Raw genomic sequence first — 14026 nt, forward strand, 5'->3', positions numbered from 1 at the left:
ACAGTTGCCCTCATTTCTGTTCACCTCTAATTCAAAAACTAGGCATAAGAGCACCTGGAAGCTTGTTTGCTCACCCTATAATATTCACTTAACTTTAGCATTCTTACTTTGCCCATTCTGGGTGACTGGCTACTGTCTCATTGATCAAGCTGCTAGTGACTTGAATCATGTGAACGCTCTCTTGATGTACCTAGATTAAATACAGAGAGGAGAAATGTTATGTAATGCAAACTAGAACATTTTCTACATTCAGAAAGGACTCCATTTTGGGGTGGGGGGCAGGTTGTGATACTTCAAAGAATAACTCTTACAACACAGATAACCCATTACAACAAATGAAGCGCCATTAACTGGGAAAGGCAGTCAATACAATAATCATCAGCCTCTTTTGACAATTTTGGTCACGTACTGTGTGACTAGCAATAGCAAATGGTAATTTATAGCTTATCTCATGTGTGGAAAAGATTCTAACAATACAAGACAAGTCCTAAAAAACTAAGCAGAGTTTTAAATATATTTTGAGCCACAGATCAAAGAAATGTAAAAATTAATGATTGTTCAGCTCTAACATGATCAATCATGCTACAAAATGCCTTACTAAATTAATTCTTTAATGAGAGAGGTAAGAGACCACTGATAAATATCTTAATGGTCCCTTGGTAGATACAGGGAAGCTTTAGGCAGGAAAGTTTACACAGCTTTTAAACCTTTCAATTTTAAGTACCCAACATTCTTTAAGCCTACAATTTGGAGAAAAGAGACTGATATCAGAACCCATCTGATTTTTGTTCTGTAACTGTATTGAAGTAAAACATTCAACCACCATCGACTGTTTCAAGTATGGACACGGTTCTGATAAAATAAAAAAAGCATGACATGAGTGACCTCTTCTGGCGAGCAAGAAAAACCCCAACCGCAAACCAAAAATCAAAGAAAAAAAATCTGATCATGAATCTTAGAATATTTAAACTTAAAATATGATACCATGAGGTGGTTATGGGCAATTACACAAAACAGACAGACACATATGCCTTAAACATTTAGCAAATATGTTGCTAAGGCAAAGTAAATAAAAAATGAAAAAAATTTTAAGTACTTCTGCCATTGAAAAGAAAACTAACACAACAAAAAGAAATCTATCACTGTAATATAAGTTCTTCACTATATTACTAGAATAAATTTCCTACTTCCAAATGTCCATATATTTGTTTTGTCATATATACATACACACACACGTACATACACAGAGAGAATGAGAATGAACACTTAGAATGGTAACAAGTTCAACTACGGAGCATTTAGTTGCAACACAGTTCAAAAAATTCCTTAAGCTACACAGTTTTGCATGAAAGTCAGCAACTTTCACCCAGCTTTTAAAGTGAGTTCTATGATTACATTTCTTAGGGCACTGTACCTTTGCAGTAAGGAGCAGGGCTAGCAGAAGGGTTCCTATGACTAGCAAAAATATTATGAAAATGCTGATTATTTTATCTAGCATTTTCTCCAACCATACGATCATCTGTGCAGGAAAAAAAAAGAAAGAAGTAGTCATGGCATATAAATCAACTTTTAATGAAAGCAATATTAGGTGCTATTTGACAGTACTATTACCTTTATTTACAACCGGACTGGGCTGGGGGGGGGGGGGGGGGCGGAAATCAGACTCTATTCAAACAGCATTTATGCCCAAGCTTGGAGACGAACAATTAACAAGCGATGTTAGGATGATTAAGGTCATGGTATGACGTGATTTTGCAAACGACATTTACACATTACCACAAGACATGAAAAGCTCTCTGCAAAGCAAGCAATACAACGTTTACTTAAAAGATCTAAAGAGGCTAGCATTCATTTTAACTACAAACCTAGATTGTCATCTTTATTCCTTTTCCTTAAGCAGTTTTAAAACTTACAAATACTACCTGCACAGAAATGGGAAACCATCAAGGTGTACCGTGAAGTGCAACCATGACTTTCAAACTTGTACAGCTAGTAGCCATCTAAATCACTAATGATGTATTTCTGCAAGTAACAAAAGTTTCAAAGCTCCTCATCACCTTCCAACTCAAGAGGGACTGTTTTCTACACTACTAAACATCAGGCCAATTATTCAGCACTGAACATTTTTATCTACTTTCAACCTTGGAAAGTTTCTCATTATTACACATGAATAAGTTAAACCTATCAATACAAGAAACAGGCACACATGCTGTTCTGGTGGTTTATGGAAAGGCATGTTCTAGACATGTCCACAAACAAACAGTGGTTCCACTTAAGATTAGAGAAATTGTGCTGATGCTATTCAAAACATTAAAACTGGCCATGTGACTATGCAGAGAGTGCTCTAGCACAGAGCAAGTTACGCTTTGTCTCATACACAAATTGTCTGTTTACATAAAAAGCTGTGAAAGCCCATGCAAGTATGAGCAAATAAATTTTTCTAGACTCTATGGTTCAAATACCAAAGCTATTTTTATTCCAGCTAGCATTACTGGAGAAAAAAACAGCAGGAGATACAAAATTGTAAAATTTGTGCTTTAAAGGACAACTAAGGTCAAAGACAAAGCGCAGGAGAACAAAGTTTTTCCAAATGAACGCAAGTTATATATTCAGGGATTAGGTTGAAAACTTTTTAGTTAATGTTCTTACAAAACTGCTACAATAATTGCTGATGGTATACATTAATTCTTCCTCCCTTGTTTGCCCCACCCCTACATGTGAAACTGGCCATGGAACCCATACCGTGGACAGCTGTGCGATGACCAAATTGCTTAAAGCTAAAGTTGTACCTCTTATTGAAGCAAATAGTAAGGATTTATTTTTTTGGTATTTATCCCCATAGCACCTGAGTATTTAATGCATACTAAGGTTTCCTCTCCCCTCAATTTGAGATTCTTTTACAACCAGCCCCTTGTTTAAACTATCACAAGGATTATATTCTGCATTTTAGAACCATTGTTCAGAACTGTGAAGAAAACTAGGAAAAAAAAGCAAAATCCTCTTAATAGAAGCAAGTGCTGAGCCTGCAAGTTTCTATAACAAAATCTGCACTATATTATGACCTGCAGAATGGAATTTCAACAAACCTGCAGGAACCTGCAAAATCTTGCATCTTGGACATTTTTAACATTTTTCACTATTGCTGAAATGTTTCAGCCATCAGAGATACCTTGCCAGTGCTATAGGAAGATCACTCCCATCTCTAGCAGCACAGTAGCTTTCTGAAATATTCTGACTAGCCTGTACTTAGGGCTGTTATCTCCTGAGAAACGAGACTGAAAACAGAATTTGCTGTGCCCTTCCAAACTTTACATACATCCAAGGATTAAGGAAGAGAAACAAGGAATACAAGATACTGTTTCAAAGGCCAGAAATAAAAAATATCACTGAAAAACGCTAGAGAGAGAGGGGAGGGAAATTTTATGGTATGTGCTTCAAAATGAAGCTATATTAAAAAAAAAAATGAGAGCTGCCCTGGTTATTTCTTAGTTAACAAAAGCTGCACCTTATAGACTGAGGTTCAGAGAAAACTCTGGAGAGGATCAGAGGAAATCCAAACCTCCTGCTATTTCCTTTCTATGTTAGGGATGAAAAAAACCTTGCTAATTAGTCCTAAATATAGCTCCTAAAACAGCATCACTGAACCCAAGAAACTGCAAGTACTGTTAGAGAGATTTCCAGAAATGCCACCCTCACCACTTGTGAGGGGTCTCCGACAGATGGAGTCTCAGTGCAGCTGAAGCAGGCTGCTCTAGGCGATTTACACTCATAGCAGTTATTGGAAGATGATTAAGCTCCAAAAGGTCAGGAACGAGGACAGACTCTGAAGCGGTATGAGGACCACTGAACTGGAGTATGACCAGCAGGGATCTTTTGACACTCCTCACTGTAGGTCAAAGTACAGCTACACTGCCATTGAAGTGGGGCTCCAGCACAGGTGAAGCCTGAATTACCTTTAATCTAGTTAGTTAAGTAACAGCAGCAGTGATGTTGCACCAGCACAGGCAGCAGCCTCAGCCATGCCAGCCCACCTTGTGTTTATTCAGTGGGGCAGCTAGCCCAAGCAACCTAGATTAAAACCAACTCTGGTACGCCTACAGGTAGCGAGTGCAATCACATCTCACTGCTGTCCTGAGATCCAAGTTATACCACTGGTATGGACAAATCAGACAAGAGATCTGAACTGGATTGCATATTGCAGAAGTAAAAGCAGAATCAGAATGTTCATGTAGGGCTACATCTACTCCCTCTCCTCTGATTTGTTTGCTATTCCTTCCTCTACATTTGCCCACAATAATTCCTTAGTCATCAATCACCCTGGGACACTTGTGGTAAATAAGGCATAGGTGCTAAATCACTATGTGTAAGCTAGAGTGTAAAATCCCTGTATGTTTGTACTTACCACTGAATCAGGTCCAGACTTATCACCCCAACCCTGCTAGACCTCCATTTACATCCTTCTAGTAAATCATGGGCACACACACAAATACAAACATACACTGACTAAACACTGCGCATCAGTCAGAGATCATAAAGTTGTAAGTTCAGATCCAAGCTTCTAATCTAACCATTAGTCAACAGCAAGAAGTTGACACTGCCACAACATCCAAAAAATGATGTAATGGTAAAGGCAAGCCAGGCTCCTAAGCTACAGAAGGTCACACTTGTAAAACCAAACTGAAATGTTACTGATTAGTGATAAGACTATCCAGAGAAAAGGAAAAAAAAAGTCCAGCCTTAATTATCATAGTTTTGAAAGGAAGGTATCGACTATTTTTTAATCTTTTTAATTTAGCTCAAGGTAGAAAACGTTTTTAAATTAAGTTGAACTGTTTTAAAGTGCTTCTCTCAGTAACTTCCTGCATTCAACTTACAGATGTTGATACTCTGACACTGTATTACCACGAACTGTAATAAAAACCACAGCTCACGCTTAACTACTGAAAAACATCCTATCTGGACAGATTCAACATGTTATGCACTACCGTACATTATCTATCAATGCCTATTTTCACATCCCCACACTGCATAGCCAGACACTAACAACTCTAACATGTTTTATCTACTGCATTACCCCCACAATAAAGTATACCATCATACCCATTTCACTTCTAATTCTACAAGAAATTACCAAAGACTATTTTTAATGCTGTTTCAGTATCTATTTTTTTCCCTGTTTATTTTTATGCATTAGATTTGTTAACATTTTCCTTTAGTTCAGTTAATATTTGAGGATATCTTATGAACATCATCTGAGAAGGATATGGGGAAGCCTGTAATCAAGGCACATCTCAGAGTTGCACTGAAATGAGTCAGATGGGCAGTCAAGCCAGAAAAAGTGGAGGACTGTCTAAAAAAGCTCGAGGCCCACTCACACCAGCGTTCTTCCATTGGCAACAGCATTTAGAAATTATTTCTAAAAACTCCTGCCACAGACAATGTCATAAAGAACAAACCACACTAGCCCAACTGAACCTATCCTCAGCTTTGGCCTATATAAGCCATGTTAAGTACATGATTATATACTTTTTTCTTTTAAAGCAAGTAAGAGTTTAAAGGAGCTACTTGACTGAAGCTCTTAAAACAAGAAGATAAAAGCTAAGGTCTCACACTAGCAGCCATAACCAACCATCATTTCAAACTCTGACATCTCTAGGTGTTACATTTCCAGGTTCTCAGCACATCACCCAAAACTTATGCTAGTTTTCTCACAAGTACTTGCCTTCAGATAAAGGCAAAAAGAGAAAGTACCAAAAGGCATCAACCTTCCAACTGCATCCAGCGATCTCAGCGACAATCTCCTCCTTTCTTTGCATCTGTTAGAGTATGACTGATATGTGTGTGTGTTCACACACACACACACACACACACACACACACACCAAGAACCTGATGTAGTTTACACAGTAAGTTTTTGCTTTAGTTTTTGATCTTGATTATGTTATTACTACTTGTTCATCATGCACAGGAGTCTGAATTGCATGCAACATTTTATAGGACGTTTAGGACCTCTTCCTGTGAAACTAAGTAAAATAATAGTCTCAAAAACAGGTCCTAGGCACTAAAACATCTTTTAAGTAGTTATATCCACAGGTTTTAGCCAGATAATGCAAAGTTCCAAACTAAAATAAACCCAGCCACCTCAGAGCTCAAAGTGATTAAGGAGCAATTAATACTGATACATTGCAAAAATAAGGAAAGAGATCCACATAGGTGAATTTTCAAACATGGAAACAACAAACTCTGAGGTAAGAAAAAAAACGTAGTTAAGACTGAACTTACATGAGACTCACAGAACACCGCAATTCACCTAAGCTGCCCTAACAGACAAGCAAAGTTTTTTTTAATGAAGAGTTATGGTTGCACATATTTACTGATTGTAATTGCTCACATATCATCGCATAAACATTTCAAAGTCAAGAAATCAAAATGAAATTTACAATTGAATTATATTCAAGGGCAAAAAAACTTTCTAAATTTGTCCTCTTACTGAATTACAGAACAAGCAACTCTACCCTCTTGTTCACAAAAGAGCTTTCCCCATATATACTGTGAACTCACAGATTAAATAGTGAAGATCAGACTTTCAAAAGTAACTGCTCAGCCTACACATCACTTGCAACATTACTTTTCATCTGTCATCCACAGCAGACACAACCTATATACCCTAGTTTAACTGCTTAAAAGAACAGTTTACAGAGTTGTGCCAGTGCTCTCCATAGCCTGCATATACTACCCTGCTCCCTGTGTTCAACATCATGCAGAACCACATTATTTCACATAACCTTCCTATCCAGTAATAATTAAAATAGAAATCATAGGTCTGCCTTGCATGCTGTGGAAGAAAAGGTGGTTGACCAAAACATTAATGTCACTTATAAAACCACAGTAACCATTCTAATTCTGCCACTAGTACTGAAGTGATAAATGAGGATAGAAGTTGCTGATGAAAACATATCCCATTTCCAGATATGGTTTTTAATTTGTTCTATACCTCTTATTTTCCTGTTTTTCCACATACTTTATCACATTTTAAATTATCATTGCTTAAACTCTAAATCCACAACCACTAATCTCAATGGTTTGCTACAAAGGACTTATGTTATGCTGTAGGCATGTAATTTATAAGGTATATCAAGCGAACAGAAGTTAGCGTGCAGAGAATGAAAGCTGAGGTCCTGCAGATGTGTAAGTGTTCTACAGGCATCCTTCTCCAGCTTTGTGCTTCTCTGCAACAGTGACACTGCCCATGTCCTGCACATATCTCACTGCACTGAAGAGCTGTTCAGATTTCAATCACACATGTGGCTAAAGATGGACTGCTCCCCAAAACAACATCGTTAACCCCAGTGGACTAAGATGAACCATGCTGACTGAGGAGTACACTCCATATACATCACATACTTCTAAAACCGACACAAAAGAAAAGTTATGATATAAAACAGGCACAGTTAAAATAACTGCTTTAATTATTATTTTTTACTAGCCATCACTTCCCTTACTTCCCTTTCACTGTCTTTACATTCAGCATTTCTGAGACTATGGGTATTCTCATTTCACTCATGCTATATTGAAACACTTAAGAGCCAGTTTGGCACTTCAAAGCTAGAAGAACTGCATTGACTGAAGGCAGTCAATGCACTATTTGCAAGCACTTAGCTTCCCAGCTTTATAACTGCACTTCAGGTCCTGACCCTTGCCACTCCCCTGTTAATTCAGTTAACTGAGGCTTTCCCTGAGCAGAGAACAGCTCCCTAGTCAGGCAGAAAACTGGCTTTGTTATGCATACAAGTAGGGAGCAGGTAAAGATCAACCCTTCTTAAATAAAAGTGCTACTAAATCAAACTAACACTTGAAAGGCTAATGCAGTGTTCTGCTGTGCAGAACATTTAACTCCGTGTATTTATTTTAGTAAAAGACAACAGTTCAGGTAGAATTATATGACCTTCAGTAGCTTATATCAAGAGCTGGAAAAGAGACACTTGGGAGAGAAAACTAAGAAGCAAGGCATGTTAAGGAGTGTTCATGCTGCAAAAAAAATCCCCACAGAATCCATTAGTTGGAATCGCAATTTGTCCGTTTATTTACCTTCTTATTAAGCCAGTGCCACAGCTTGCCAGTGGCAGGGGAAGATGGAAGAAGAGGGGAAAAAAAGACAAGAACATAGTGGAAAATTATTGAAGAATGCAGTAATAGGAAAAAAAAAAAAAAAAAAGCAATGAAACACAGGTAAAGTTATCCACAGAATGAAAATAAAATTGTTCCAGACCCAAAGATAAATTGCAATAGGAAGAAAAGATAAAAACTTCTAACACAAGAATCTAGATTTTACTATTAACACGCACTTTTTGAAAGAAAGTGATATAATAAATAAGAACAACTTTAACAATATTAACAGAGATATCGGCATGACTCAGGCAATTCTGGTTTAATTATACTGAGATACAGCAGTCCACATTTCAGAGCAGTATTTGCAAGAGTACTTTGAGAAGGGCATGTTACTGAAACACCCAGACTTAATGAGGTACTTGTTTATTGCACTAATGCTCCCATTCAGGCAGCTTTACTTGTATTTCAAAACCCCTTATTAGTTGTTGTTAAACACATTTTATTTGTTTTTAGTACCCTATTCATACGACAGCATTCACACTCAATGACATGATATATCAAATATATAATTAAGCCTGATAAATATGCACCAGCAGACTGTAGATCATATAAATCTATACATACCATTTTATCAACTGTCCAGATGGTTCTGTGCACTTCTCAATAGAAAATTATCTCCTGTTATACTACAGTTACTTTTCTTTACTAATTCTCACCCAAGCCACTCAACTACACACATCTTAAGGCCCATTTTTTGTATGGCTATACTCTAATTTCAGCCATGCTGATCAATTAGCAGCATAACTACAACACTGAAAAGCTTTAACCTCTAAAACAGATAAATATTAAGATCAAATAAGCGAAGTTTGTTCCTCCTTAAACCAAGGTAAGACCATTAAACTCTTAATTACAGCTAGGGTTTTTACCAACAGCTAGAACTGATATTAGTTCCCACTGAGTAATAAAAATAAAAAATAGTATAGTATACTATATATATATAGTATATAGTATACTAATAGTAAAAAAAGTAATAAAAATGAAAATGTTAAAATCAGAAGCAAGAAGCAAGTTTACAAAGAAACATGAACACCAGGAAGCTTGAAAATAAAACATGTCACATGCAGTTTTTCTATGTGCTTGTGTGGCCACAGAAAGAACAGTAGCGGAAAGCAATGACAAAGCTTCAGAAGCCCCAAATGACACTGTATATTTGTTTCTGTTTTACCTCTTCTCCTAAGAAATAATTTATCAGTGAAAAAAGGAAAAGTTGTTTACATATTCAACAACATACCTTTGCCTTTCATCTTATTTTTGCATAAACTGGTATTAAAACCCACTTTACATTAGGTTCATTATGCAAAATAAAGCAGATCTCAGGCCTATATTTCTCCACTCAGTAGCTACAACACAGCAGAAGCAAGAGCTCCAATTCTAACCTGAGCTATTACTAAGAATGTGAAAGGAAGTCATTTTGGTGGTGTTACATAATTTCAGCCTCTTGGAATTAAAAGATGAATAACTACAAAATAGCACTACATGTAAAAAATAAAAATCAGTCTGTCATTAATGTTAAATACAAAACATGCCTTTTATCTCACCAATACTGACTTTTAAGGTGATTCTATATATATGATCAATCTACACTTGAATTAAGCCATAGCCTATTTTTAAATGTTCAAGTCACCCCAAATTAATAAGACTAGAGCCACTTTTCCAGTATTTTATTGGAAAACTATTTATACAAGAACTTACATGCCTATGGAAGTGTTTCCCAGGATAACACATGCACCAGTACAGATTCTGCCCATTTTCTGTGCGTGCTTTAACTATACACTGAACTTGGCACCAGAAGAACAAAACCTTGATTTTACCCAGTCCTCCATATATAAAATTCTAGTACGCTTTATTTAGAAGGAGCATTTAACAACTGTGTGATTTGCTCAAGTCTACCACAAAACATGCAACTATTAATACAAAAATTGGGAAAACAAGCACAAATCTAATTAAAAGCTAGTGCATGGACTCATATGGCTGGCTATGCTCTTGAACTACTGAGCAAACTCTAATCAAAGTAAGATTAGAGTCACTGCATTAAAAAACAACAAAACCTTTCAAAAAAGCAGAGTAAAACAAGTTATTAGTTCTGGAGTGCTGGTAAGAATATGCACAATATATGCACAATACTAGGTTTTACAGTGACTAGTTGGATGAAAAAAAGAAATCCTTTCTCAACTCGTTTGTCCAAGAAATCTTCAATTTCTGAATTGCTCTGCCTGTCAGCTTTAGTGGGCAACAGTGCAACCAGGGATGAATGAACATGATAATGATATCCTATATCTATAGTCCATATTTAAATGAGGCCTGCACATATAGGCAAACTTGATCCACTGTTTTTAAACAAAATAAGAAGGAACACTGCTTTCATTCCTCTTGATCAGAGCTACTCTTCAGTTGATATTTGTCCTCATCACAAAGGAGACAACCAGAAGTTGATGAGCAGTGGGAAAGATGAATAGCAGCTTTTTTCTTACTGCTTTTATTAAAAAGAAATTAGACATGTTCTGGAAAGCTCAAACACCTGCACGCATGAGCAAGTGCATGTTTCATAGTTTCAAGTCCATAGTTTCGTAGTTTGCAAGTCCACAGCTTCTCCCAACAGTTTATTTTCCTGACCACCTACACCAGCATCCTAGATTTTTTTTTTTTTTTTTTGGTAAGGAGAAAAAGACATGCCACTCCAAGATGCTTTCCTCCTCCTTACTACCCTTGCTCTCAGTAGTGCAACTGTTCCTTACCTGTAGGCATACCACTTTACAGAGATCAAGTAGTACCACTGGATGTTCATGTCAAACAGATCTTGTCAACAGCTTGTTGTGCTTAGCCAAGACCCCTGATATATCCTGATGCTGAGATTCAGACTCTTCAGCTCAGTACCCAAAAAATCACTAAGCAGCTTTGGCTCTCAGGAATGAAAAGCCCAGATAAAATAATAAAAATTTAACATAATTGCATTGGAAATGATCCTTCAAGCTCTATTTTTCACAAGAAATTATTTCTTTTCCTTATGATAAAATCCTAAATGATAAGCTGTAACAATTTATTCCAAGAATTTCCATTATGTCTTCACATACTTTTAGTCTGCTCTTCCCACAAAGGTGTTTAATGTTTTTAAACAGTGCTTACCAAAACCAAAATGTTTGGTGATTCAACTCACAGCTAATCCTTCCCTTCCCAGAAGCTCGCAAGGATGTCATTTTTCACTCCTCCTCTTTTCTCCATTCCCACAAATACCACAACTGCTATAATCCTATTGGCATTGCTTCCCAAATTCTCAGAGATACATCCATAACTCTACAACATACCAGAGTAAGCTTATCCAGTAGAACATTAAAACCCATATAAGAGCACTAGTGTGACAAGCATGGTAAGACTGCACATAATTCCAGTCACCCACAATAAAGCCATATGACCTGAGAGAAAACAGAATGATTAAAGAGAGAGAGAGAGAGAGAGAGAGAGAGAGAGAGAGAGAGAGAGAGAGAGAGAGAGAGAGAGAGAGAGAGATATCAAGCGTCTTACTGATAAAGGCTAGAAGAGGTTGAATTGCTTTAATTCATACAGCACAGATTCAGAAGAAATAAGACTGTCATCTAAAAATGGGTGGAGAACGAGAAATGAACTATCTAAACAAAAGAACAGGTTTGGAACAAGAATATGAATATAAGCTGACCTCAAACATATTTAAGCTGACTGCTGCACAAAAGGACAAAACCTGTAACTTCTTTAATGAAAAAAGACTTAGTGGACTTAGGAAGGATATTATATCATATAGTCCTGCGATGTGATGATACTAGACTTGACAGCTCAGGAAGTCTCTCACAATATTACGTCTAGAAATTCTTCTTATTCCCAATACAAAAGCTGTTAATAGAAAGCTTTATCTACTGTAAACTTCTCTAACACGTTAATCTTCCCCACTATCTTTGGATAGCTCCTTTAACTTATTCATAGCTATATTCTCAGAAGCTTTTCCTTTTGCAAATTCCTCTGCAATGAACTCTGTAAAACTGTTACTTATTTCCTATTCCCATTTTAATGCTTTTTTGCTTGCATTTTTGACATCCATTTACCCATTAGAACATCTGTTCTTAAGCTCTTCCTTTTCCTGTAGGAATTCAGAACTAACTCGCACACACATTTAACCAAGTGCTGATGCTCTGATAAACATACTTAAAGGGTTCAGCCTTTAAATTATAGAAACTCCAAGGTAACAGCTTTTTTGAAAGTGAAAAATACTTCGATAGCACAAGTACATTACATTTTTGTACACTGGCAAAACTATTATAAATAAAATAATCTATCAGGTTAAGTGAGAACAGGGGTTCATAAATTTTACGGAGCTTTCCAGCTCTGCAGTTTATATACGTGGGTGCACTGTGAGTGCTGGAAGCGGGGGAAAAGAGTAAACGACGCCTTTTTCTACAGCACTTTTCAAATACCTTACCCCACATTTTTCTTCTTTTAGACAGGAAAGCCGGAAGATACCTTTTGTATCACCAAGCCACCACGTTTAACAACTACTTCCATGCAGTATAAACAAATGTGGCTGAACCAGCTCAAGCCCTACTCACAGAATGAAACATTGCACAATAGAAGTAGGCACATTTCATCCTTCATATTCAAGCTGACTAGCTTCAATATCTTTGTAATCGGATACGGTGACTGAACTATAGGGATTTTCCCTGCACTCAGATGAGGAATCTTCTGAAGCTAACTCAACTTCTAAGAAGCTACTTCCGTCAAGCTTTGCACATAATTATGTAACAAATTTTAAATGTGTACCTCAGTGTGAATAGTGACAGAAGAGACACGGTGTAAAATACACCATAAGACAGATACTTTTAAATGAGGGACTTGTCCATTAGTGACAGACACTTACTTTAGAATAGAAGCATCTCAGCACACAGTTAAAAATAAACTTTCAGGTTGCTTAAGGAAATAAGTAGAAATACCTTACTGTCAAGCTTTAGCATGACTCTTCCAAGCCCTCTAATAGGCCGTGGAGCAAGAGCTTCCTGACGCTCCATCACAAAATTTTCCACAAGTTGCCACCAACTACTGCAACGGTTTGCCATGAAGTTCAAAATTCCAAAATGGACCACAAGTTTTTTAAGTGCCCAAACTATAAAGAAAAGAAAGAAGTAAAGTATTGGAGATATCAGGGGAGTATAATAGCACGCATCTATTCTGGTCTGAAAGACCTATAAAAAAAAGAAAAAAGATTCTTTTGCATCAGAAATCACTTCCAGAATTTTGAAGTGGTTTTGGTACTAATCTCTTCATTCACTTTAGAGACATGCTTACCCACTTGAAATTTAAATGGCACCAGAAGAGTGCCTGCACACTACTTGACTTGAGCAAGGCCTGGAATAAGAAGGTGCAATTCCATTATTTTGGTACTGCAGCTGTATCCCATGGTTATGCACATAACATGCCACAAGACTACAAGCAGATACTATATGCAGAACTTAACAGTATCTTACTCATAAAGTAAACTTTTCTGCCCCAATCCTTAAGTTTTAGGCTTTGCATATTGCAAAAGCTGTATCTTTCCTTTAAGGACTGACAGCAGATCATGCATGTAACGTTCACAATAAAGTGTTTATTTAAATCCACAGCTAATTACAACTCGTGATTTATTTTGCTTTTAAGCATCTAAAAATATTATATTGACACCAGCTTTATATCTTGGCTTCAGAAAAATCCATATTGCTCCTTAAAACCAGACAACTTAATACATTTACAATTTTTTTTCCTGAAAGGACGGATTTTGCTAGGAAAACCAGCTTTTCTTCAATACTCCTAAAATACATCGACTGTAAGTTAATGAAAGAGCTCTTAACAACACTAAAACAGTG

General features: G+C 36.8%; 1 protein-coding gene across 3 annotated transcripts in view; it reads right to left on the reverse strand.

The window, feature by feature from the left end:
- Positions 1–14026, reverse strand: part of TMEM245 (transmembrane protein 245) — a 91713-nt gene that overhangs the window by 54138 nt on the left and 23549 nt on the right. The window contains exons 6-9 of one of the 3 annotated variants that reach the window (XM_026099872.2): positions 13121–13290; positions 8088–8111; positions 1415–1519; positions 108–190 (exon numbers count right to left, since the gene is read on the reverse strand). In XM_026099872.2, coding sequence (XP_025955657.1) covers positions 108–190; positions 1415–1519; positions 8088–8111; positions 13121–13290 — 382 coding nt within the window. The remainder of the gene's footprint in view (positions 1–107; positions 191–1414; positions 1520–8087; positions 8112–13120; positions 13291–14026) is intronic. The other 2 variants (XM_064506722.1, XM_064506723.1) reach the window with 2 other exon arrangements.

This window comes from Dromaius novaehollandiae, chromosome 2 (genome assembly GCF_036370855.1).
Source record: "Dromaius novaehollandiae isolate bDroNov1 chromosome 2, bDroNov1.hap1, whole genome shotgun sequence".
NCBI classification, from domain to species: domain Eukaryota; kingdom Metazoa; phylum Chordata; class Aves; order Casuariiformes; family Dromaiidae; genus Dromaius; species Dromaius novaehollandiae.